This window comes from Pan paniscus, chromosome 10 (genome assembly GCF_029289425.2).
Source record: "Pan paniscus chromosome 10, NHGRI_mPanPan1-v2.0_pri, whole genome shotgun sequence".
NCBI classification, from domain to species: domain Eukaryota; kingdom Metazoa; phylum Chordata; class Mammalia; order Primates; family Hominidae; genus Pan; species Pan paniscus.
The window spans coordinates 16,121,591-16,148,866 of NC_073259.2; the positions used below are offsets into that span (position 1 = coordinate 16,121,591).

A 27,276-nucleotide genomic window follows, 5' to 3' on the forward strand; every position below is an offset into this window, starting at 1 on the left:
TTTTCTATGGTGAATAACTTGAGGATCTGTTAAATCCTTCAGGCTTTGGTATTTCTTTCACAGACTTTCAAGCCAACTTTACTCAAGGCTGTATCATTTGTTGACCACACTTTTTATCTTGTCTTAGATCACTACTTATAGTTCTTAGAAAGAAGAAGGGTTAACGAGTCTAAGGAGAGGTAATATGAGATGCACTCTGGAAAAAATCTAAGATAAATGAACTTTAAAATAATGCTATATTTGCACCAATATAGTCTCCAGTACGATGAGGTCCTGACAGTAATCTTCACTTTGGCTTCAACTTCCCTCTGCTCTGAAATTCATCTTGTTTTCCTCACCTAAATTATTTCTCAATGGAAAGTTCTAGGAGAAATGCTTGGTGAAAAGGAAGAAACTTCTCCTGAAATAGGGAAAGGAGTCAGGAGATCTCAATTATGACACTGGGTCAATGACTGCCTGTGTGACCTTTGGCAAGTCAATTAACATATCTTTTCTTTCTTTTTTTTTTTGTGAGACGGAGTCTCACTCTGTTGCCCAGGCTGGAGTGCAGTGGCGTGATATCGGCTCACTGCAAGCTCCGCCTCCTGGGTTCACGCCATTCTCCTGCCTCAGCCTCCCGAGTAGCTGGGACTACAGGTGCCCACCACCATGCCCAGCTAATTTTTTTTTGTATTTTTTAGTAGGGACGGGGTTTCACCATGTTAGCCAGGATGGTCTCGACCTTGGCCTCCCAAAGTGCTGGGATTACAGGCGTGATCCACCATGCCTGGCCCAATTAACATACCTTTTCTAGAGAGTTGCATGTAAAGTATTTGAGATGTATAACAATCAGTACAAATACAAGATCTTATGATTATTTATTGATACCTCATGAGGAGTACCCAAGAAAGTAGAACTATAATGAAACTAAGATATATAAAATATATTTACATATGAGAATTCAGAAGTGTAAAACCTGAGAAAAGGTGGATAAGAGTTTTTCTCTATCATTTTAAGCAAGAAATTTAATACCTTATATCATTTCCTCAAAATCCAGTCCTTCCAGTCCCTTTAGTACAATCTGTACATCCTGTATGTTGACAGAAAGAGTCAGAGCTACAGGAACATCAAGAAGTGTAGATGTGCTCCGACTGATACAGAAAGCAGTTTAAAGCAAAGGTATATGAATATTGCTAGCAATACCTGCTACCCTCATGGATTCTTGACTTGTCCTGGGAACAAAAATGTGGCACTGCATTAATGTTTAAAGACTGGCCTTGTTGGAGGCATTTGAACCAGAGCAGCTCCATCTTGAACAGGGGCTTGGTAAAACAAGGTTGAGATCTACTAGGTTGCATTCCCAGGAGGTTAGGCATTCTTAGTTATAGGATGAAAGAGGAGGTCAACACAAGATACAGGTCACAATGGCCTTGTTGATAAAACAGAATGAAGTAAAGAAGCCAGCCAAAACCCACCTAAACCAAGATGGCCATGAAAGTGACCTCTGGTCATCCTCACTGCTCATTATACACTAATTATAATGCATTAGCATGCTAAGAGACACTCCCACCAGTGTCCTGACAGTTTACAGAAACATCTGTAAGTTACCCTATGTGGTCTAAAAAGGGGTAGAACCTTCACTTCCCACCCCTTTCCCAGAAAACTCATGAATAATCTACCCCTTGTTTAGCATATAATCAAGAAATAACTAAGTATACTCAGTCAAGTAGCCCACACCGCTGCTCTGCCTGTGGAGTAGCCATTCCTTTTTTCCTTTACTTTCTTAGTAAATGTGCTTTCACTTTACTCTATGGAGTCACCCTGAATTATTTCTTTAGCAGTGTCCAAGAACCCTCTCTTGGGGTCTGGATTGGGACCCCTTTCCAATAACATCTTCCTGGAAACCATGAAGGGACTATACTGAGGAGAATCCTATGGACCCAAAGGAAATAGACCACAGCACTGCCAATTGGCCGACTTTAGGTAAGGGGTGGGGTATGTTTTGCCCAGGTAAAGGATCAGATTGGGTTAGAGGTCCAACTTAGGAGAGTCTCTCCTAAGACAGAGAGGGTTAAGGCCCCTCCTAATAAAAGGCAAGGATGCTTAATGAAACTTGAGTTTGAGGCCCAATTTAGAAAGGTTAGAGTCCTTCCTAAGATTTAGGGATTAGAGGCCTCTCTCAGTAAAGTCCTTCTTGGTTAAAAGTGGATTTGACACTATGGGATGTTAACTGCTATTCTCTTTGGATTAATCTGCCTTGCACTCTTTGCTGACAGCTATGGATGACAGGAATAGGCATGTACAGGATCACCAGACACGGGGAGCTTTTTTCTCCCCAAAGTGGGAAACTTGAGAGCTGACTGGACTGCTAGAAAAGATCCTTCACTACCTAGTCTCTCTGAGCTCCTTGCCTTCCCCACCCCACTGTAGGCAACACTTTTATCCCTTCCCTTTCCTCTCTCTCTGTACTAACCAGTTGTAGGAATGGTAGAAATCACTATCTCTTGCAATGTTTTGATTAATGGATAAAAGGATTCATGAGGCTAGTCTTAATGCTGTAGTGAATCTGGTGTATTTTGTGCTTTGAATTTGTCTTTCCGTGTTATTCTGTCATAAAGGGGAGGTACCTTGGGATAGAACACAGGCTTGGGACTCCAGAAGCTAGATAGGGTTTCTTTCTCATCTTGTTTTATATCCTTGGGAGCTTGACCTTGTAACCATGTGGCAGTACTTTCTCTTAGTTTCTGCCATCCAGAGGACAGCAATTTTGGAGTTTATGACATAGTTAGCTCTAAAAATTGTTTTGAGCAGTTAAAAGCCTTCATTGGCTCAAAATTATCTGCTCCAGGCTGTTTCTGAGAAGGCAATGGAAACTTCCCAATGCTGTAGCTTAGTAGCTAAGGCTTTGCCTTTTCACAATGGCATCCCTGGTTCAGGGTTCAATTTCTGGTTTAGGGAATGAGTACTTTCAGGTTGATATTGGTGTGATCTTTGCCATTTGTTGATTTTATCCCCTCCCCCCATGCACAACTTCTATCTTCCCTTCTTGAATCTTCCTTTCTCTGAGGCACCTTGTAGACTCTAAATCTTGTAAAAACTGCTAATCATCTCTTTTAAAATACTGGTACGCTTGTGGTTAAGTCATAATCTTAGTGAAAGCTTACTGGTTTCATCTGGGAGGTTACCTTTGGTAAAGCTTAAAAGCCAGAAAAATGGATTGTGTGGCCTGGCTGAAGTCAGGTAATAAGAGATTTAAAAGGATTTTTGAAGTGCTATGGTTAAAAGTCAGCTTTAATTAAAAGAAGATATATGAGCTATACGTATATTTAAAAGGTTTTTATGTTTTTTCTCTTCTTGGATCTTATTTCTCTGAGGAAAAAGTCTTTTTCTTCTCAGTTGACTAAATTGTTGATAGGGTTTGGCTATGTCCCCACCCAAATCTCATCTTGTAGCTCCCATAATTCCCATGTGTTGTGGAAGGTACACAGTGGGAAATAACTGAATTATGGGGGCAGATCTTCACCATGCCGTTCTTGTGATACTGAATAAGTCTCGTGAGACCTGATAGTTTTAAAAGTGGGAGTTTCCCTGCACAAGCTCTCCCTCTTTGCCTGTCGCCCACAGGCAAAAGACATGGCTTGCTCCTCCTCTTTGCCTCCCACAATGATTGTGAGGCCTCCCCAGCCATGTGGAATTGTAAGTCCATTAAAGCTTTTCTTTTGTAAATTGTCCAGTCTCAGGTATGTCTTTATCAGCAGCATGAAAATGGATGAATACAGGGCTGAGTGCGGTGGCTCACGCCTGTAATCCCAGCACTTTGGGAGGCTGAGGCAGGTGGATCACGAGGTCAGGAGATAGAGACCATCCTGGCTAATATGGTGAAACCCTGTCTCCACTAAAATACAAAAATTTAGCTGGGCGTGGTGGTGGGCACCTGTAGTACCAGCTACTTGGGAGGCTGAGGCAGGAGAATGGCATGAACCTGGGAGGCGGAGCTTGCAGTGAGCCGAGATCACGTCACTGCACTCCAGCCTGGGCGATAGAGTGAGACTCCATCTCAAAAAAGAAAAAAAAAACAAAAAAACAAAGGATTAATACAATTGTTTTTCTCCGTTTTGTCTTCTTGCCACTCTTGATACACATGAGGGGATCTAAGATAATTTCTAACAGCCTGAGACTCCTTGGGAAAAACAGAGGAGTTGCCACAGATCCTGTTTTGGAAAAAAGCCTCTGTTTTCCTTATGAAACCACTAGAATTGAAAGGGGATAAATAAATCCCTCTCAAAATCTAATGCTTTGTTTCATTTTGTATTGTGTTATCTGACAGTTTTGACTTTTGTGGGTATCAGAAATTACTTCTTATGATGAGAGAGCTTTGGTTTGTAATAACTAGGTAGGAAATATACTTTTAGGGATGGCTAATGGAAGTTATGGGGGATACTCAACTCTTTGCATGTTTGGATCAGAGAAGCATACTCTTGACCACCTGGAAGATATGGAAGTGTCCCCATTGCCACACTGAGAGATAAGAGTCCCATAGGAGGTGGGCTGATTTCCTCTTTTTTGGGATCCAAGATCTGGTATAAAAATGGGACCCTTAATTTTTTGAAATCTGTTTTGCCTTCCAGCTGTGCCTGCCTATTAGGCTCTAGAAATTGCATGCTTTCCTGGCCCTGTTCCTCAAAGGGCTCCTCCCTGAAGCCAGTAATTCAATTAAGAAACTTAAAAATTGGCAAATGAAAAATCTTACAACTACTGGATCTTCTGTCTGTTGGGTATTCGTATGTGTTGTATGTGTAACATTTATATATGAAAGAGCTCTGATTAATTGGTTTAAAAATAATAAGCACTTAAATATTTTATCAGAAAAATAAAAACTGTAATGCTTTTTAGTTCATGTGACTTTAGGAAGCTTTGGGAAATAAAGACAGTTTTAAAGATTATTGGTAAAATAAAAATGTCTTCCAAATTTAGACATTTGGTCTAAATTAGGCAGATCAGATATTAGATTTGCTAAATACTTTAAGGTCATAAACTGCTTATTTGACTTTTGAAAATTGTTTGGTATACCTGCTTTAGAGCCATTAGATTCTAGATAAGTCCTGGGGATATGTAGAATTAGACATGCCCCCGGCAATGCTGGAAAGAATCAGACCTTATCTTGTACTTCTCTCTGGTGTCCTAGGCTTCACACGTAGTACCTAATTAAAATCACTTACCAGGTTTTTCACCAAAAATAAAAGTTGCTAAGAGTTAACATTGTAACATATAATTGAGACTACTGGAAAAACAGTTTTAACATGCAAGGTGTGTAAGGAAAGTGAAATGTGTTTTTGGTAAAAGATTATAAGAAGGCATGGGAATGTGAATTTTTTTTAGCCTAGTTTAGAAGGCTAAGGGGTTCTAAGTTAAGTTATCCTCACTTAAAAGTTAGGATGAAGCTGAAAGTTTGAGCAAATTGTGGAAGATTTGTGAAAAATTAATCTTGTGAAGGAAATTCTGTGTGAACATATCGGCTAGAGTTAAAGGGGTCTTATTCAGTTTTTCTGTACATTGAACATTGGAATAAAAGCACAACAGGGTGTTCTTAGAGCAGTGATCTGCTCCTTAACAAAAATTTGTAAAGAGTTTAAAAAGGTTTATGGGAATCTTACCTCTTGGTCTAACTGCTTACGATTGAATAGATTTGTCTATAATGTTTTATTAAGAATTGGGATTGACATTAACAGTACACTGTCAAATCTGGCTTTCTCTCTTGAATAAGATTTTTGTGTAATATTTTTAAAAACGAAATTTTGTTTGCCTTTTGAATAAACTATAAGAAAAAGAAAGGAAGGAAAAGAGACATTGTGTGGAAAGCTGTCTTCCCTCTATTAATGAGTAAAGTTTTTTGTCTTTTTAAAATTTTTGAGTTATCGTTTTGGCTAAATGAATGACTTACGGTGACCTGCGATTCTATGTTTGTAATAATCAAGTGGTTAAACCTTCAATATTTGACAAACTTTCCAAAATCACATGGTAAATTATGTCCTTTTCTGACCTAATTAATCTTTTCATATTAGGCCCCCTAAAGTCCAGAAGAGACATATTTGGCTTAATGTGGTATAAACATCTGTAGAAATCATACGGGAAGCATTATAAAATATAAAATTGTGTTTGGCTTTCTTTGGGCTGTATTTGAATAAATATGTTCTTGGTTATGTGTCCCAAAATTATGGGAAACTCCTATAATTCTAATATGACTTAGTATGTTATTAGTAATTATAATTGTTACATAATATTATTGTGTGCCACAGAGGTAACCGTATTTCCTTGTCAATCATGTCTGACTGTGGCTGCCCTAAGACTTTCTGTCATTCACAGACAACTGTTGTCTTGTTTTGATCCTCTTTTAAAGGTGCCTTATAGTCAGTAATAGGATTTGACAGGTGCTCTTGAATGCAGGTTTCTGATAACTTTGGAGATTGTGACATTAGGATAGAGGCGAAAACTTTCATGATTCTCACGGAGAGCTGGAATGTTCATGAATATCAAACAGAACAGGAGTTAACTGCATGGACTGAACTAATGAAAGACTGAAATAATCCTTTTATGACTTTTTGCTTAAAACACTGCTAATTCTTTGCTTTGTTTTTCAGAGTCAAGAACATTTTTGAGTTATCTGTAGCTTGTGGCAATACTCCTGTAAACAAAATTTTAGAGCATATTTCTCTCTATCTGATTTCTCCAGAATTTGGAAACTATTTGTGAGTATGCTTAACTTACGGCAATATAGTTATTTGCATAAGTGCAAAAAGAATGCTTTCTTTTGCAACAGGACACAATTGGATAAACTGTTTTTATTACCAAGTCTTTGACTGAAATAGAGTGCTTTCCTTTGAGGAATCAAACCTGACTTACAGAGTCAATAAAAGCTCCTTAGGAAAACTGGCCTCATACCTTGTCTATGTAGTCCCTGTACAGGGTTCCTGTAAGTGAAGAATGTCATTTTCTGATGGGCCCAGGAGCCCCAAGTTATCTTGGGACCTCAAGAGGAGGGGAATTTATCCAACTCCTAGGTATTTTATGGTACAAAACCATGGCTGAGCTCAAGGAGTTTTTTAAAAGTCTTATCTGAAATTACTTATGGAATAAAGTTTCATCAGAGCTAATTTAAAAAGAACCTATGTGAAAAATAATTATTCTTGCTGAACTTCATATAAATAATCAGGCCAAGTATAATAGTAAAGCTTATTTTTGCAAACAAATCAGTTCTATTATGATTTGTCTTTAGTAAAAATGAGGAGATAGAAAAATTTTGTTTCAAGAACTATGGTACACCTGTTGTTAGATTCTAGTCCCATCAGTTTTTAGTTTTTTTCTGCAATTTAGACTGACCCTGCTTATTCCTGTAAATCAACCAGTGATCTCTGACTGCAGCTCAGAAGAAACAAGATGGATGGGTAATATAAAAATCTGGATCAGTATTCTAATTCTGGGCAAGTACTGGAATCAGTTAGTGACCCCATATCATCTTGGTTCTAACAGTTGCCCACTTCACAAAAAGCCTTGTTAGTTTACTTAGGATAGTTTTGCTTATTTTGCTCTACTCTTGCAGAATATATTGCTTTGTACCCTTTGTGTAGGAATGCAGTATAAGCTTACTGAATGTTTTCTTAAATTGAACACTTATTAATCTTCCAGATATTACCTTTTGTGGGAAATCAAGAGTTATGAATGGCCCTCTCCATACTGATACTTTCTGACCAAGCTTCTCTCTACCCTGAATACAAAAGACACTAATAGTTAGGTATCAATATCATTGCCATTATTCAGCTAGAAGAAGTTACAGAAGATGGATCGTCATCCCTCTACAACCCTTAGGATTAAGGGTCCCCTTGTAAAGGGGAGGAGGGAAATATGTTAGAGGCATTTGAACCAAAGCAGCTCCATCTTGAATAGCAACTGGGTAAAATGAGGCTGAGACCTACTGGGCTGCATTCCCAGGAGGTTAGGCATTCTTAGTTACAGAGTGAGATGGGAGGTCAGCCCAAGATACAGGTCACAGTGACATTTCTGATAAAACAGAATGTGGCAAAGAAGCAAGCCAAAACCCACCTAAACCAAGATGGCCACAAAAGTGACCTCTGGTCGTCCTCATTGCTCATTATACACTAATTATAATGTATTAGCATGCTAAGAGACACTGCCACCAGTGTCATGACAGTTTACAAATGCCATGGCAACATCAGGAAGTTACCCTATATGGTCTAAAAAGAGGAGAAACCCTCCGTTCTGGGATTTGCCCATCTCTTTCCCCGAAAACTCATGAACAGTCCACTGCTTGTTTAGCATATAATCAATAAATAACTATAAATATACTCAGTCAAGTAGCCCACACCGCTGCTCTGCCTATGGAGAGCATTCCTTTATTCCTTTCTTAGTAAGCTTACTTTCACTCTACTCTATGGACTAGCCCTGAATTCTTTCTTGAGTGAAGTCCAAGAACCCTCTGCTGGGGGTCTGAATTGGGACCCCTTTCTGGTAACAGTCTGACCTTTACTTTTTGAAATGAAATAATAAAAACGTCTCAAGAAAAAAGTAATCTTCAAATCAGAACAGGAGGAGAAACATCATGAGTTTATGACCAAAATTCCAGAGGAAAATCCTGAAAAGTTTTTGCCTAATTTTTATTTACATTAAACAACAAATATATATTAAGTGCTGTTAACCATTCCTTGCTACTCCTCCATACATATTTTTGGACCTTTTCCCAGGACCCAAGTAAGATGGCAAAATTTAGATGTTATATTCTCGATCCGTATCATCTCTTCCTCCTCTTGCACAAAACCCAGACTCTTCACACGTCGGCATGGAGCACAGTCCAGCCAATAAACCAAGTAAAGCAATCTGCTTTGAAATCCACCCTGCTCTGCTCTTCCTTAACTGATGTTTGTCTTTAACACAAACTTCCTTGATACTGGTTTTGATTCCCACTATTATCTAGTACAGTTTATGGCACCGGTTATAACAGCAAACATTTATATAGTGGTAGTCATGTGTTAGGCACTCTTCCAAGCACTTCACAAATATTTAATCATTTAATTCTACCAGATGAAGAAACTGGGGCACAGAGAGTGGTTAAGTAAGTTGCTCCAGATCACACAGCTAGTAAGCAGTGAAGATGGGTTCCAACCCAGATCATTTGGCTTAAAAATCTGCCCTATACTGTTTGTCCAGTAAATTCTCAAAAACTAGTATTTTTTTGCAAAATTAGAATCACCTTTAATATTACTTGTGTTTTTTAAATTGAGATATAATTCATATACCATAAAATTTACCTTTTTAAAGTGTGCAATTTAGTGGTTTTATTATAGTCACAAAAGTATGCAACCATCACCACTATCTTATTTTAGAATATTTCCATCACCCCAGAAAGAAACCCCTACCCAATAGCAGTCATTCCCTACTCTGCTCCCTTCCCCAGCCCCTGGCAATCATGAATTATTTTCTGTCTTTATGGATTCGCCTATTCAGGACATTTCATATAAATTGACTCATACAGTATGTGGACTTTTGTATCTGGCTGGCTTCTTTTACTTGCAAATGTTTTCAAGGATTATCCATGTTGTAGCATGAATGAGAACTTCGTTCCTTTTTGAGGCTAAATAATATTGCATTGTATGGATATATACAGAGATTCTGTTTTAGCCATTTATCAGTGGGTGGGCATTTGGATAGTTTTCACTTTTTCACATTTATAAAAAATGCTGCTGTGGACATTCACATACAAGTTTCTGTGTGGACATGTTTACTTTTTCCTTGGTATATATGTAGGAGTGAAATTGCTGATATGGTAACTCTATGTTTAAATTTTGAGGAACTGACAACTGTGTTTTAAAGTGAGTGCATCACTTTATACTCCCACCAGTAATTTATAAGGAATCCAGTGTCTCCACATCCTTGACAAACACTTCTTGCTTTTCGTCTTTTTTACTGTAGCCCAACTAGTTGGTGTGAAATGATATCTCACTGTGGTTTTGATTTGCATTTCCCTGATGATAAATAATGCTGAACATCTTTTCATGTGCTCATTGGCCATTTGTGTATCTTCTTTGAAGAAATGTACATTCAAATCCTTTACCATTTTTTTTTTGATTGGGCAATTTGTCTTTTTACTGTGTAAGTACCCAGTATATAGTCCAGAAACTAAACCCTTATTGATATATCATATGCAATATTTTCTTCCATTCTGTATGTTGTCTTTTCACTTTTGATAATGTCCTTTGAAGCATAATAGTTTCTAATTTTGACAGTTTTGTGTTTGATTGCTAGTGCTTTTGATGTGTGTCTAAGAAACGATTGCCAAACCAATATCACAAAGATTTACACTTACGTTTTTCCTAAGAATTTCATAGTTTTAGTTCTTATATTCAGGCCTTTGGTTCATTTTGAATTAGAGGTAAATGTCCAACTTCATTCTTTTGTATGTGAATATCCAATTGTCCCAGCATAATTTGTTAAAGACAATCTTTTTCTGCTCTTTATTATGATTAAAGATAGTCTTTTCAGCCTTATTATTATTAGAGATAATGTCTCACTTTGTGACCCAGGCTGGAGTGCAATGGTGTGATCAGAGCTCATTGCAGCCTCAAGCTCTGGACTCAAGGGATCCCCCTGCCTCAGCCTCCCAAGTAGCTGGGATTATAGGCACGTGCCACAGCACGCAGCCCACACAATCTTGACTACTGTAGATTTGTAGTAAGTTTTAAAATCATTAAAACTTACAGGCGCGGTGGCTCACGCCTGTAATCCCAGCACTTTGGGAGGCCGAGGTGGGAGGATCATGAGGTCGGGAGATCGAGATCACAGGGAAACCCATCTCTACTAAAAATACAAAAAATTAGCCAGGCGCGGTGACAGGCGCCTGTAGTCCCAGCTACTCGGGAGGCTGAGGCAGGAGAATGGCGTGAACCTGGGAGGCGGAGCTTGCAGTGAGCCGAGATGGCGCCACTGCACTCCAGCCTGGGCGACAGAATGAGACTCCGTCTCAAAAAAAAAAAAAAAAAAAAAAAAAAAAAAATCATTAAGTGTGATTCCTCCAACTTTGTTCTTTTTCAAGACTGTTTTGGCTATTCTGACTCCCTTGTGTTCTCATAAATTTTAGAATCACTTTGACCATTTCGGAAAAAAAAAAAAAAAAGGCTGGAATTTTGATAGGGATTATGTTGAGTATGTAGATCAATTTGGGGCTTACCACTAACTTAACAATATTAAGTCATCCCATTTAAGAAAACAATATGTCTTTCCATTCATTTAGGTCTTCTTTAGCTTCTTTCAAGGATACTTGGGATGTTTTGTAGTTTTTGGTGTACAAGTAACATTTGTTGATAATAAACTTTATAGTTCCATGGCCTTTAAAGGTTAAACCAGAATTTGTGTGTGATTTGGTGAGACCACAGAATGTTCTGTCTCCGAAAGAATCTGTCCTAGAACAGGTCGGGCAACAAATGCCTCCCAGTCCCAGAGACTAGCCAGAAATGCATTCTATGTGAAGCAGCATGGTGTAATACAAGGCCACTGTTGATCCTTCTCATACCTGGATAAGTAGACAGAATATAGGGCACTATGTTCTGTAGTTGTCTTGGTGTCAGAACCCAGCTCATTTTCCCCTGATAGACCACAAGGGATGATCTAAATTTCTCAGGTTGTCATGAATTGCAGGGACAAGAGAGTGTGTCCAAAGAATCCACATCCCTAACTTCCTATTAATATAAATACTTCTATTTATCCATCCTCCTACAGAGACCACTGCTCCCTAGGCACCCAAAATATGTCTGACTGAGATTCTAGTAAAAGCCCACAAAGATGCAGCCCCCAATATCACCTCTAAACCCTAAACTCAGGTGTAAAGATGCTAGTACATCTAGCACAGAACAGAGAGTTCTATGCCAAGGATCAATGAACTTCTTTTTGTGAGCAATCGATCTCACACACTATCTGAATATTTATAAACCCACAACCTGTCACTAGTTATGTCTTGCTGATACTGCCAAATCTTTATTGGCCGTCTGTTTGTAGATATCCTAAGGTCATACTTTTATGACCTTAGTTCAAGTGAGCCTGTCTCTATTTCCTAGTAAATGTTAACTCAGCAAATTAAGAATAATTTGTTTTAATGTTAGCCCCCAAAAAAGCAGACTTAGAAAAATGATTTTGGTGTGGGAGGGGAGATTATAATTGTAGTTATAAATCACATTAGGTTTACCTACACTCCTTTTTTTCTAATGCTGCAAAACTGGAATATTTTTCAAAATTATCCCCATTTTTGTAATAGGAAATCATTTCATAATAATTCATGGCTATTTTACCAACTTCATATTGCATGTGGAAACCAAGTTTAAGTGAAAAGGTGACATGCATAAGTCAGAAAATGAATCAGAGATCTAATCAGATGTGGGACCTTCCAATCATGAATCCATTAATTAGACTGTCCCTAAGTATGAAACATGGGTGAGGAAAAGAGACAGAGAGTTAAATCAAGGTCACTTAGGGTTATGGGAGCTGCTTGGGCTTCAAGAAAGAATGCAAACACAGCAGGTTCAACTCTCAGTGTCAGAAAGCCATGCCGTTCACACGCTGTAAATGAGGTAACCATCCCATGCCTTCTGTACCACTATGATCACACCTCCCTGTTACAGAAACAAAAAACATAAGAACAGCAACCCTGCTGTCTATTTCTTGATCTCTTTGACAAATACACTATGAAACGCAGCGCATGCTTCACAAATGCCGTAGAATGCCCTGTGTGTACAAGGGTGCTTTGAAAGCAACAACAAAAACCTAACTTCCAAATTTACTGGTGGGGGAACTAAGGCACAGAGTTCAGACACCTCCCAGCAGTTAATTAGCAGCTAAGCATTGTGTGTTCAATCTCCATCTGATGCTCTTCCCACTACACTTTCCCACCCTTCATAAGGCTGACTGGATAGTCCATCTATTTTTTTCAGTTGAGTTTTGTAGGGATGAGAACGAGGAAGAAGATCCTGGCCCTTGCAATTCACAATGTGCATACACTGTCACAGTTTCTTCTGGGACTTTGGGATGCACATGTGTCCAGACTAGCCTCTGCCAATCTCTACCAGATACATGAAGGCTACAATATTTATATCCCAGCTGTGTTTTCATTGATGGAGCTTTAAGAATATTCTAATTAATACTCTGCTTCTTTTTTCTTCCTCAGCCAGAACTCACTCTGACTTATACTAAGATACCAGCCCCAAGGTAAGTTAAAGGAGTCAGGCCTTGAGCCCTGTGAGGAAAGACCACAGAAGTAGGAGTCAGGGAAGCCACGTGGTTTCACATCAGATGGGCTGGATTTGTGGAATCTGCGAATAAGTCTTATAGAATAAATCTGACCACAGGGAAGTCAGGATCAATTTTCAGCATTCCGCTTGCCTCTCTCCTCCTTCCTTAAGCCAAACCTGTTAATTCTACCACTAAACAAGTCCTTTCTTGCTGTTATAGCTTCTAACTGGCCAGAAGTGGTATAAATTTAGGCCCAGGCTGAAGAGGTGTCAAAGAGCATGTAGGTGAGGGTCAACCAGGAGCTTTTCCTGTCTAAGTGAAGCCAGCCTGATCTGACTTAACAGAGACTTTGGAGAAGTTGATTTTAAGCCTTTTTTCACTGACACAAACTAGGGGTGACTTGACATACAATTGGTCCTGATAGCTGACTATTGTCAGAAAAAATAAGTACTTGAGATCAACTTCTCTAAACACCAAATTAGCACCTTTGGCAAATATTTTTCACCACTTATTTGGTAGCATAATATGAATATAACATAATCCTGTCTCCTAAAGTTGTCCAACACAAACCCTGCACTCATCTCCCACAACACAGTACATCTGGTTAAATCATTCAATGTCTGAGTGTACAACTAAAACCAATCATTTCAAGGCTTTTTCCAGAAAGGCACCTGACTTCATATGTGGATATTACATGTTTATATGATTTGGCTCTGTGTCCCCACCCAGATCTCATCTCAAATTGTAATCCCCGTAATCCCGCCATGTCGAGGGAGGGACCGGGTGGGCGGTGATTGGATCATGGAGGCGGTTTCCACCATGCTGTTCTCGTGATAGGAATAAGTTCTCACGAGATCTGATGGTTTTATAAGGGGCTCTTCCCCCTTTGCTGCCTTCACACGCTTTCTCTCACCTCCACCATGTAAGACGTGCCTGCTTCCTCTTCTGCCATGGTTATAAGTTTCTTGAGGCCTCCCTAGGCAGAGGAACTATAAGTCAATTAAACCTCTTTTCTTTATAAATTACCCAGTCTTGGACAGTTCTTTATAGCAGTGTGAGAAAGGACTAGTACACATGTGTATTACTGAGATTTTTCTATAACCACAATGCATAGTTTGAAACATGTTTTTTCCCTTAAACCTTTGGCATCTACTACTGTGTCTTACTAGAATTCTAACTTAGCCTAGAATTATATACATAATTTTAATTTAGATCAATATTCTAAAAATACCATATTCCTATATATTGTTATCTAACAATTTTTAAAAATACCCTTAAATGTATAAAGACGGAGCTAGTTATTGAGGTTATAAAGGTTAACAGCTACAGAGGAAAAAACTAAAACAGGTTTCCTTTTCATTTTTTATTTTAGCCAGTAATTTAAAGCATAAAAATATAAATTTGGGGTCATAAAAGTTAAAACACTACCTTCGATTTGCTCTGACCATGGCAATTGTTAAGAATTAGCTGTCAGCTGACCTCCGTGGCTGACTTCTGTAATCCCAGCACTTTGGAAGATGAAGGCATGAGGATCACTTGAGGCCAGGAGTTCCAGGCCAGCCTGGTTAGCCAGGGTCTTCAGCAAGACCCTGTCTCTTTAAAAAAAAAAAAATACAAAAATTAGCTGAACGTGGTGGTGCACGCCTGTAGTCCCAGCTACTGGGGAGGTTGAGATGGGAGGATCACTTGAGCCTGAGAGGTCAAGGCTGCAGCAAGCTGTGATCATCCCACTGCACTCCAGCCTGAGCAACAGAGTAAGACTCCATCTCAAAAAACAAAACAAAACAAATTAACTGTTGATATTCCTTGTTGTCACTATGCCAAGAAGGGTTATTATGAATGAGAAATATGAGAAAACCGATTGAGATGGCTTTCAGGGAAGCACATAATGCTCAGAAGCTTGGATACGACTTAGACTGCTGGGGGCTAAGGAAAGAGTGGGCATCAGGAAATGTTTGTGTTTCCTGAAGACTCACCCTTAGGAGGTAGTATTCACAATATGATAGGGCTGAACTCTAACTGCCCAATTCAGCAGAAGGTATAGGGAGGAAAAGCTAGTGAAGAAGGACACCTGGGCTGAGGAGGTGAGAACAACTGCAGGAAAGGAGGCTTTAAGCCAACGGATGGATAGAAACCCCTTACTCCATCCCCATTATCCTTTCTGTATCCAGAGGTGACTGTCTCTTCTAAACTCTAAACTATCTTATTATTATTCTAGTTAGAAATCTCAAAGAAATTCTGAGAAGTTCAACAATAAAATACTTTTTTTTTTAACCTGGAAGAATCTCCAGCAATTTCCCAGTCAACCTCTACCCTTCATTTTTCAAAAGGAATAAAAATAATAATAAAACAACTAAGGACCCCTGAGGTAGGTGCCTTGTTGTTTGCTCACAAAGAGAGAACCAGAGCTTAAAACGGATTTCAGGTCCCCCGGACTGAGAGAGGACTCTGTCCACTCTACACTGTCTGTCTGTGTAATTTGCTGCTGCTGCTGCTGTTTTTTCCTCTACGTCTTCTTTTTTTTCTTAGACAGAGTTTCACTCTTGTTGCCTAGGCTGGAGTGCAGTGGTACGATCTTGGCTCACTGCAACCTCCGCCTCCCAGGTTCAAGCTAATCTCCTGCCTCAGCCTCCCGAGTAGCTGGGATTATAGGCACCTGCCACCACACCTGGCTTTTTTTTTTTTTTTTTTTTTTTGTATATTTACTAGAGATGGGGTTTCACCATGTTGGCAAAGCTGCTCTCGAACTCCTGACCTCAGGTGATCCGCCCGCCTCAGCCTCCCAAAGTGTTGGGATTACAGGTGTGAGCCACTGCACCCAGCCGTAATTAGCTTCTTTACCTTTGTGCACATTCATTCCCTTCTACTTTCACTTTCTCCAGTTAGAAACTATGCCAAGACATGATATCTAATACCCAACCTACTTATTCAGTACTTAACCAGTTTGCCTATTATTATCTGTTTCTTCCCAACAAGACTGTAATTTCCTGGAGAGCACAGTCAGCTTCTTTAGGTCCCTCATTAACCCAGCCCAGAAGTAGGCACAGAACAGTAGCCACATCTAAATTCATAAAGCATGTTGGAGAACTAGAGACTGGCTGAGCCTGGGCTGGTGGGGAGGACAAAAATGAAGTGGCAAAGGAAGAAGAAAAAGCATGAAACCTTCATGAGAATAAAAGTTTAGGGACCAGCTATTTGGTTCATTGCTGTATCCCTAGCACCAAGAGCAGTGTCTGGCATATATCAGAATTCATATGATTGTTGAATAAATAAGTAGCTAATTCATCTATGAAAATAGCATTGGATCTGCAAGAAATTTTTATAGAAAAATAACCTATAGAAACTAATGGGGCATAAAGGATTAAGCTATAATACTAAAAGTACAAGGGGGAATGGGGAGTACTTTTTAACAGTGTATATAGCAAGTACATGGTACCCAGGTTTCTGTTCAATAGGGACACATTTTTTGTTCCATCATTAAGCAGGTTGTTTTTCTTCAGAAAAAAGATTTAAAGTTCTTTGCTTTCTATACACAGCAGGCAAAACATTGAGCCTTCAGAATAAAAATAAGATAATATACTCAATAAAGAACACCATGTACAAAAATCAACTCAAAATGGATTAAAGACTTAAATGTAAGATCTGACACTGTGAAAGTACTAGAAGAGAACATAGAGAAAAGGTCCATCATATTAGGCTAGGCAATGTTTTTTTCGACATAAACCCAAAAGCACAGGCAACAAAAGCAAAAATAGACAAATGGGGTTACATCAAACTAAAAAATTTCTGCACAACCAAGGAAAAAATCAACAGAGTGAAGAGATGACCCATGGAATGGTAGAAATATCTGAGAAGTGATTAATATCTGGTAAGTCATTAATATCCAAAATACATAGGGAACTAAAACAATAGGGGGAAAACAAATAACTGTATTAAAAATGAACAAAGGACCTGAATAGACATTTCTCAAAAGAAGACACACAAACGACCAACACATATGTGAAAAAATATTCAACGTCACTGATCATCAGGGAAAATGCAAGTTAAAACCAAAATGAGCTATTACCTCATACCTGTTAGAATAGCTATTATCGAAAAGATGAAAAATAAGTGTTGGAGAGGATATAGAGAAAGGGGGATGCTTGCACACTGTTGGTGGGAATGTAAATTAGTACAACCATTAGGGAAACAGTATGAAAGTTCCTCAAAAAATTAAAAGTAAACTACTACATGATCCAGCAATCCCACTATTGGGTATACATCCAATAGTGATCTGACTTTTGTATATAATGTTCTTTATTGAATATATTATCTTACTTTTATTCTGAAGGCTCAATGTTTTGCCTTCTGTGTATAGATAGCAAGAAAATGAAATCAGTGTGTCTGATTTCAGACATACTGCTATCTGCACGCCATGTTTATTGCAGCATTGTTCACAATACCCAAGAGATGGAATCAATGTAAATGTCCATCAACGGATAAATGAATAAAGTATAAATACATACAGTATAAACACAATGAACTATTATTCAGCCTTTTGAAAAATGGAAATTGACAACATGAATGAACCCAGAGATATTATGTTAAGTGAAATAAGCTAGGCACGAAAAGAAAAATATCATAGGAACTCACATATATGTAGAGTCTAAAAAAGTTGAACTCATAAAAGTAGAGAATAGAAAGATGGTTACCAGAGGTTGGGGGAATTCGAGGGGTTAGAAAGATGTCAACGGATATGAAAGGGTATGACCTTATTCCACCTTGTTAGGAGGAATAAGGTCAAGAGTTCTATTGTACAACATGGTGGCTATAGTTAATAACTATGTATTGTATTCTTGAAAATTGCCAAGACAGTAGATGTTAAGTGTTCTCATCACAAAAATATGTGAAATAATACTATATTAATTAGCTTAATTTAACCATTCCACAATATATACATATTTCAAAACAACATGTATATGATAAATATATATATAATTTTTAATTTTTTAAAATTAAACATAAATTTTAAATATACATATAATAAAAATAAAGAATACCCAGTTGGGAAAGCTCAGGTACGGTAGGCAGAATAATGGCTTCCCAAAGATGTCCATGTACTAATCTCCAGAACCTATGAATATATTGGTTTTTTTTTGAGACAGAGTCTGGCTCTGTCGCCCAGGCTGGAGTGCAGTGGCGCAATCTCAGCTCACTGCAAGCTCTGCCTCCTGGATTCACGCCATTCTCCTGCCTCAGCCTCTGAGTAGCTGGGACTACAGGCGCCCGCCACCACGCCCAGCTAATTTTTTGTATTTTTAGTAGAGATGGGGTTTCACTTTGTTAGCCAGGATGGTCTTGATCTCCTGACCTCGTGATCCGCCCACCTCAGCCTCCCAAAGTGCTGGGATTAGCAGGCGTGAGCCACCACGCCTGGCCATGTTGATTTTTAATAGCGTTGAAATAGCGAAGGGGAATTAAGGTTACAGATGGAATGAATCAACTGACCTTAAAATAGAAAGATTACCCTGGAATACTCAGTGAGTCCAGTGCAATTACAAGAATCCTTAAGTGTGAGAAAGGCAAAAGTGAGCGTCAGCATGAGAAGACATGAGAAACACTTGACTGGCCATTCCTGGCTTTGAAGATGGAGGAAGGGTTCATGAGCCAAGGACTGTAGCAGCCTCTAGAGACTGAAGGAGGCAAGGAAATTGATTCTCCCTTAGAGCCTCCAAAAAGAACCATCCATTTGGAAACCTGCCCATCCATTTTTATTTCTGACCCCAAGAACTGTAAGATAAAACTTTATGTTGTTTAAAGCCACCACCATTGTGGTAATTTGTTACAGTGGCAACAGGAAATGTACACACTCAGGTTAAAAGAAAACAGAGCTGCAGAATCACATAACTCCTGGCAGATCTTCGGAGCACGTGTTGGTTGGGACTGGTCGTGAGGGTTTGGGAAAGGTGGGAAATAGTTTCTGCCAGAGAAAACTGAAATACATGCAATGCTGAACTAACTTGTGCATAATTAAAGACATTAGTTGTTAAAGGGTTGAACTGTACACCCTCTCAAAATTAATATGCCGACATTCTAACCCCCAGTAACTCATAATGTAACTTTATTGGGAGATGATAGTGCAGAGATAATCAATTAAAATGAGGTAATTAGGATGGACCCTAATCCAATAAGACTAGTGTCCTTATAAAAAGGGGAAATTCAGAGACATATATACAGGGAGAACACCATATAAACATCAAGACAGCCATCTACAAGCCAAAGAAAGAGGCCTGGAATAGATGCAGGCTTCATAACACCTTAGTTTTGGATAGCCAGCCTACTGAACTGTGAGACAATCATTTTGTTGTTTAAGCCAGAACGTCACCAACACCCGGGGAGCCGACTGGTACGGGGTGCACAGCAGGAAATCAGAGGCAGGTGAGCCTGCAAAGCTTCATCTGTATTTACAGCCACTCCCCATCGCTGTCATTGCCTCCTGAGCTCCTCCTCCTGTCAGATAAGCCACGACATTAGATTTTCTTTCTTTTTCCTCTTGTATTTTTGGTAGAGATGGGTTTCGCCAAGTTGCCCAGGCTGGTCTCAAACTCCTGAACTCAGGGCGATCCACCCACCAACTCCTCCTAAAGTGGTGTGATTACAGGTGTGAGCCACCGTGCCCACAAGCATTAGATTGTCATAGGAGCGTGAACCCTATTGTGAACTGCTCATGTGAGGGATATAGGTTGCGAACTCCTTATGAGACTCTAATGCCTGATGACGTAAGGTGTAACAGTTTCATTCTGAAACCATCTCCCACCAACCTCATCCGCATCTGTGAATAAAATTGTCTTCCACAAAATCAGTCCCTGGTGCCTGGTGCCAAAAGCCATGCAGTTTGTGGTAGCTTGTTACAGCAGCCCTAGCAAACTTACACAGTAATGGAGGCACTGAACGAAAAAGTATATGATTTTCATTGAAGCAAATACTTCATGATGTCTCATTGAAAGACCTAGCTGTCCCCTAGCTAGCTGTCAGTGGAGATTCCGGTGCATTGAGGGGGAAAAACCAGGTAGACAGCACAGAGTTCTGTTTCCAGGTGTATTTCAGTTGAGCTGTGCTGCACATTACAGTAACTCGACTCCTTTATTGCCACAACTACTTCCCACCCAGTGGGAAGGAAGTGTGGTCTCATAGGTATAAGAAACTCCAATGTGGAGAGGACCCATTACAGAAGGAAGCAACAATCGCATAAATGAAAGAAAGAAAGGGGGGATGAAGGGTTGATAGAGAAAAATGAAAGAGGAAAAAAGACATTGAAAAGAAAACAGAGGCTAAAATGGTGAAACCCCGTCTCTACTAAAAATACAAAAAAATAAATAGCCGGCCGTGGTGGTGGGAGCCTGTAATCCCAGCTACCTGGGAGGCTGAGGCAGGAGAATCGCTTGAACCTGGGAGGCGGAGGTTGCAGTGAGCCGAGATCGCGCCATTGCACTCCAGCCTGGGCGACAGAGCGAGACTCCCTCCCCTACTCCCCACCCCAAATAAAAAGAAAGAAAGAAAACAGATTCAGTCAACAAAGGATAGCACATCACGCTGTACACTTTTAAAGCATGGTTATTGATATCTTATTTAAATATCGCCACAACCCTGGAAAATAATTACCGTATTTATGCTTTGCAGATGAGGAAGCCGAAGCTGAAAGCAATGATTCCATGGTCTGAAAGGCTATGCAGTCCTCTGACAAGTAATTCCTGTAACCTCATTCTTTCCCGTCCCCCTCTCCTGATGGCCCCCTCTCCAGGAATAAACAGAGGTCCCCCATTCCTGGGTTTTCTCATGCTTCTCCCTGCACCAAATCTGCTGAGGCAGGTTTAGTCCCTTATCATATAGAAACACAGAAGCCAAACCCCACAAGATGCTTGTTCCGAAGAAACACAGGTTAATTCACTTGGTGATTTCTGTTTGTTCACATAAACACCCGTTCCGCTCCCAGCCTCTTCCCTTTTTCTCCCTCCCCAACTGCAAAGTCCTCCCCCAGCTGCCTCGCTGCCATTCCCTTCCCACCTTCTTTACCCTCCCCGCCGCGCCCGCCCCCCATACCCCGTTCACTACCGTGTCCCTCCTCTGGTCACTCCGGTTTCCGATGGCACCGGCCCAGTCGGAGGGGAAATAATGACCGGGTTGGGTAGGGCAAGGTGTGCCAGCCTCAAGGAAATGCTTTTCAGTCCCTCCTTCCCACTGCGGGGCGTGGCTGCCGGCAAAGGATGGAGTTCGGGCGGGCTCCCGCGAAGGGAAGTCTGCGGGCTCCGAGGTTTCCGGGACTCGCCACACTCGAGCCACAGGAAACCTCTGCTGCAACTGTAAAGGCTGGACTTGTTGCTGATCTATACTCATTTCCTACTCTAGTGATTGCTAGATGTCAGGTATCACGGTGACTCCAGTCCAGGTGAAAACGGAGTCACGATACAGGGCAACAGCGCCACCTCACGGCCGGCCCCGTAGCAGCGGCCTCCATTGGCGCCTAAAAATGGTCAGGATTCACATTCAGGTGGATTATTCCGCGCCAGGAACATTCTCCACCTGAAGGCTTTGCCGGGATGTTACAAGATAATACTGAAGGGACAGGAGTGGGGGCTTACGCCTGTAATCCCAGAACTTTGAGAGGCCAAGGCGGGTGGATCACCTGAGGTCAGCAGTTCGAGACCAGCCTGGCCAACGTGGCGAAACCCCGTCTCTACTAAAAATACAAAAATTAGTCAGGCGTGATGGCGGGCGCCTATAATCCCAGCTACTCAGGAGGCTGAAGCAGGAGAATCTCTTGAACCCAGGAGGCAGAGATCGCATAGGGCCGAGATTGTGCCACTGCATTGCAGCCTGGGCGACAGAGCAAGACTCCATCTCAAAAAAAAAAAAAAAAAGAAAAGAAAAAAAAAGAAAAAGAAAAAGAAAAGTACTGACCACTGCGGAGACGTGGGGGAACCTATAAGGAATTAATGAGAATTAAAATCCCAAGATTACGTAATAGATCATTCATTTAGAGCGTGCGCGCGCACACACACACACACACACACACACACATCCCATTATGTCCTGGGTTCTCCTCTGGGGAAACAGTGAACAAGGTAGTCATGTTACCCGTCCACATGGAAACTAAAATAATAGAAAATACTTAAGACAATAGATAGCTGAAGGAATTCTGTTAGATATTAACACCTAATACAAACTCAATTAAAGAAATAAGAGTCATAGGTAACTTGAATATGTGACCAATTTATTCAGCATTGAACGCATACCAAACACAAACTGACAGTCATTAGAGCAAAAAGAACTTGAGTCAATGTAATGTGGCATATTTAGAGACTGAGGTATGTCAGTTCTCTAGAGCTTTCTCTATTGGCATTTTCACTTCCTTCAGGGCTTTTTAAAAACAGGATGAATTGTACTTAATGCCAGTGAACTGTTCATTTTTAAATGGCTAATGGTTGATTTTATGTTATGTGAATTTTACCTCAAAAGGAGAAAGGAAGACATCTCATCAGTTAGTTGTTCTTTAGATTCTTTATGTCATAAGTGATACATCAAATCCAAATGAACTGATTGGAACTTCATATTATGTAATTTTCTACTCTACCTCCCCAAGCATGCTCCTCCATGACAGATAAAGTGGTTTACTCATTTTTAAAATTTCTGCAATGTATTGCTAGATACTCATTCTGATGCACAGAATTTTGTCTAAAATCTAGTTACTATTATAGAAATAGAAGTTAAAAAAGAAACCAAAATACAATCCAGAAAGGGGAGGCAAAATTTTTCTCTCCAATTTTTTTGAGCAAATCACATAAATTATACATTACAAACATTTTGAGTTAGAGAAAACACTGGAAACGATAATGCCCACACACAGAAACAACTAAGTACCAAATAGTCTGAGTTACACAGCAGACATTCACCAGGAGGTATATATGTATAGCTAGTCCCACACATTATACTCATTAATAAGATGGTTAGAATATCCATTATTTCTCTTTTTTCTTCAAGTTTTCATTCCCTTGTAATTTCAATTATTACCTCCATCTCAAATTTATAAGCCTCCAACTCATTGTCAACAATGCTTTGGCCCCAGTGTTTCTACCAGATCGTTATTTCTGCCTCATTATTAATTCCATAGGAATTTGTTGAATGCCCATTATCTCTCTGTCCAGATTAAGTACTGAACGGTAGTGGGAAGTCACACTGAAATATACACTGGAGATCTCTTCCTTCTCCAGTTTAGCCTACATGAATCCTAACTGCCAGATCCTGCGCTCCTCTACACTGTTAAAGCCGTCCATCCATGTGTTACTTAGTATATTCCCTCTTGTATGATTCTGCAGTTGTGAGGAAGGAATCTACTGGTTTAGTGGGGTGGAATCTATTTACGGAAGGCATGGAGGAATTCCTGGAAAGTCACTCATTATAAGAAAAAAGAAAATCAAAGCACAAAGGTATTTTCTACTAACAAGAATAGCTTGGGGTTCAGCACTGGGTCTGCATCTCAATGTCCTTTGGCCAAGCCCTTATGCAATAACAGAGTCCTAGTGAGAGGGGACTCTTAAGTACAACTGGTAGAGTTATTTCACAGAAAAATACAACAGCAACAACAAAACCGTATGAGACCTTGTGTACACAAGGTAGCTTTGCTTTGGAACTGTTTTCAAGGGAGTATAACACAAAAGCGGGGCAGGTGAATTCTTCCAACTTTATCTGGAAATGCAGTTCAACTTTCACAAAAGGGCAAGCAGTGGCTACCAGTAGGAGGTAGCTCCACATGGGCCTGAGGCTTACCTGAAAGGCTTGCACTGGCACAGAGGATCAGAGTCACTTTGATGAAAGTTATAAACAAAGTCAGCAGTAGAGTCACTGCTGCAGCAATGCCTGGCATGTAAATGGAGTTCCCAGGCATTTAGAGAACGGTAGACATCACCAGAGGAAACCTAAGACAAGGAAAAGAGTGGATTCTACGTAGCAGCTAGGGTTTGGGATTGTGAAAATTTATGAGGTCCTCTACTATCTTGAGGATCTTCAGGGACAGTTGGGGAAAAGATCTTTTAAGAAAAAACAGAGGTTCTGCAACCAACTAAAGGCGGCGACAGAGTATGGGAAACTACTATTCATATGACCTCATGTTTAACCCTGGTTGGTATACCCTAGAGAATATTGATCATTGGTAAGCTTCCATGTACATGTTGTTTCTTTTTACCTTATATATTAGTTTTCCATTGCTAACATAACACATTACCACACACTTAGTGGCCTAAACAACATAAATGTTTTATTTTACAGTTCTGTAAGTCAGAAGTCAACAAAATTCTATGTGGATTAAAATCAAGGTATTAGCAGGCCTGTATTCTTTTCTAGAGGTTCCTGGGAAGAATTTGTTTTCTTGCCTTTCCCAGCTTATAAAGGTCTCCCATATTCTTTGGTTGATAGCCTTTTTGATCCCCCCGTCTTCAGAGCCAACAGTGGCTGGTTGAGTCCTCTCACATCAGGTTTGTGTTTCTGTGACCCTTCTGTCATTGCTGTGTGTCCTGCTCTCTCTGACCACAGATCGGAAAGTTTCTCCACCTTTAAGGACTCACATGATGAGTAGATTGGGCCCACAGGATAATCTACTTCTGTGAAGCTCCATTCACATCTACAACATCACTGTTGCCATTAAAGGTAGCGTAATTGTTACCGGTGGAGAGTGTCCAGGTTCTTGGCGTTTTGAACAAAGAATTGGATGGACAAAAGGCACAAACAAAGCAATGAAAGAAAATCACAGATTTATTAAAATAAAAATACACTCCACAGACTGAGCAGGTTCGAGCAAGTGGCTCAAGAGCCTGGTTACAGAATTTTCTGGGGTTCAAATACTCTCTAGAGGTTTCCTGTTTGTTACTTGGTTTAAACCCTATGTAAATGAAGTAGTGGCCAGCAACCAGTCTGACTGGTGGTGCAAAATGACCAATTGGAGGCTGAAGTGAAGTTACAAATTTACACATGAAGACTTGGCCTGCAACCAGTCTGATTGGTTGCAGGAGGAGACCAATTGGAGGTCCTTTCATTTTTCATCTGCAACGGCAGAAAAGGGTGGAGGGGGGAGTTGCAAAGGAAGTAACCTCTGATAGTTTTGTTACTTGGGTGTGGAGAGGTGGGGTTTTCCTTTTGATTCAGTTCTAGGAAGTCAGAGCCAATCGGTCTTAGGTTCCCTGCCTTCAGACCCTATTCTCCTGCCTCATAATCACAGGTTCTGAGGATTACGGTGTGGACACCTTTGGGGACCATTATTCTGCCCACCACATATTGCTTGGAAGAGCTTGCAGTGTAAGGTCCATGTCTTACACCTCTTTGTAGTCTCTGTTTCCTGTAAATACTAAAAGATCAATAAATAAGTAAAATAAAATAAAAAAAAAACTTTAAAAAATGTTGTTGACCATAAAAAACATATACCACTTGCCAACTACTTTTATTCTCCTCAAGAACATTCGTTCTCCCTATGGATTAAAAAAATTTGATAATTAAGGATATTATGTCAACCATTTGGGGTCACTCATTTTTTTCTTCTCGTTTTCCTTCTTTCCTCAGGATTCTCATAGAATCATTCAGTTTAGCATGACTGTTAGCGATCACTGACCTACAGCTAGATTCCAGAGCTTGCATCAGCTTGAGCAAGTTGACCTTTCTGGGCCTCAGTTTTCTCACTTGTAAAATGAAAAGGTTAGACTACATTAGCCTCAGGTTCTTGTCAGGGTTCATATTCTATGATCCTCTAATCATTGAATGCAAAATCTCATCTCCCCCTAACTCCCTCCTGCTAGAGCTATTGCACACTGTGGAACATCTCTAGCAGGTAGACATCCAGCTTTGTCTACAGTTCTTCAGTGCTGAGGACCGGCCAACAAGCAGCTTATTCCATTCATAACGCCTGGTTATCAGAAAGTTTGTTCTCACACTTAACCTCTCTAACCCCCAATTTGTTTACATGTAAAATGAAACAAAAAAGTCCCAACTCACAGAGTTGTTGAAAGTTCAAATAAAAAAAAATACTTGAAAAATACTTCCTGAAAATCAAAAGCAGTACATAAGTGTTAATTGCCATATTATTATTACCTAATATTGCCAATAATAAATTAGGTTTCTATTAATCTATACTTATGCAACCTATGGTGGATTGTACCTCTATCTTTTAAACACTTTATCTTGTTCATCTCAGTCCCCTTCAGGTAAAACATTAAAAATAATTCTGAATCAAAATTCTGACATTATCCCTTTCTAGCTATATTACTGAGATATTTTCAACTATATACTTGATTTTTTTTAAAAAAGCACCCTTTTTATATTATTTCTACCTACTTCATTGATAAAGGTAAAAAGAACAGAGTTTTTACAATACCACTAAGTAATTATCTAAAGGTTGGTACTAATTATTCAATAAGCAGTCTTTAAATATGATTTTCCAAATAGCTACTGCCCTCCCTAATGGACTATAAGCTTCAAGAATACTGTATCCACTGGGCTGCTCAAATCAGGAAGCTGGGAAATGCCACATGGATGCTGTTCAATCTTTTTGCCTCCATTTCACATAATCAAATATCAATAACAGTCGTACCTTCTAAATCTCTCTTTATCTTGTCTCTTTTCTCTCTTCTGTTATCTGAATTCACCCCTCTTCTTTTCCTGCCTGAATTTCTGTAAGATTCTTCCAACTGGCCTTCACTCCTCAATATCACCTTCTAATTTTTCATTTTATTGCCAGCATATTTTTTCCAATGAGTATGTCTTACCATGCAATACCTATACCCATTTAAAATCTTTACAAAATAAAATTTCTTAATGAAGATTTCTTACATCATTACAAAATAAAATTTCTTGATGATGAATCTCCCTTAACCCTCACCTTATCTATACTTCCTAATATCCACCAATCATACTACATATTCATTTTTTCCCACAAAAACCAAAGAAACAAGTACTAAATCCTCTCAACTGACAAGCATTTGCACAGTCTGT

The 27,276-nt window shown here is 39.7% G+C and overlaps 1 protein-coding gene across 5 annotated transcripts in view; it reads right to left on the reverse strand.

The window, feature by feature from the left end:
• The window catches only part of STYK1 (serine/threonine/tyrosine kinase 1), a 56,074-nt gene extending 33,689 nt beyond the window's left edge, over window positions 1-22,385 (reverse strand). For 2 of the 5 annotated variants that reach the window (XM_008954973.4, XM_003829613.4), the window contains exon 1: window positions 21,358-22,385. Coding sequence is in view for 1 of the 5 variants with exons in the window: in XM_034935361.3 (XP_034791252.1) it covers window positions 20,908-20,959 (52 nt within the window). In the remaining 4 variants the exon portion in view is untranslated. Of the gene's footprint in view, window positions 1-14,694; window positions 15,044-20,907; window positions 21,270-21,357 lie in introns of those variants that run through there. The other 3 variants (XM_034935361.3, XM_008954974.4, XM_008954976.4) reach the window with 2 other exon arrangements.
• Window positions 22,386-27,276: the final 4,891 nt, after the last annotated feature.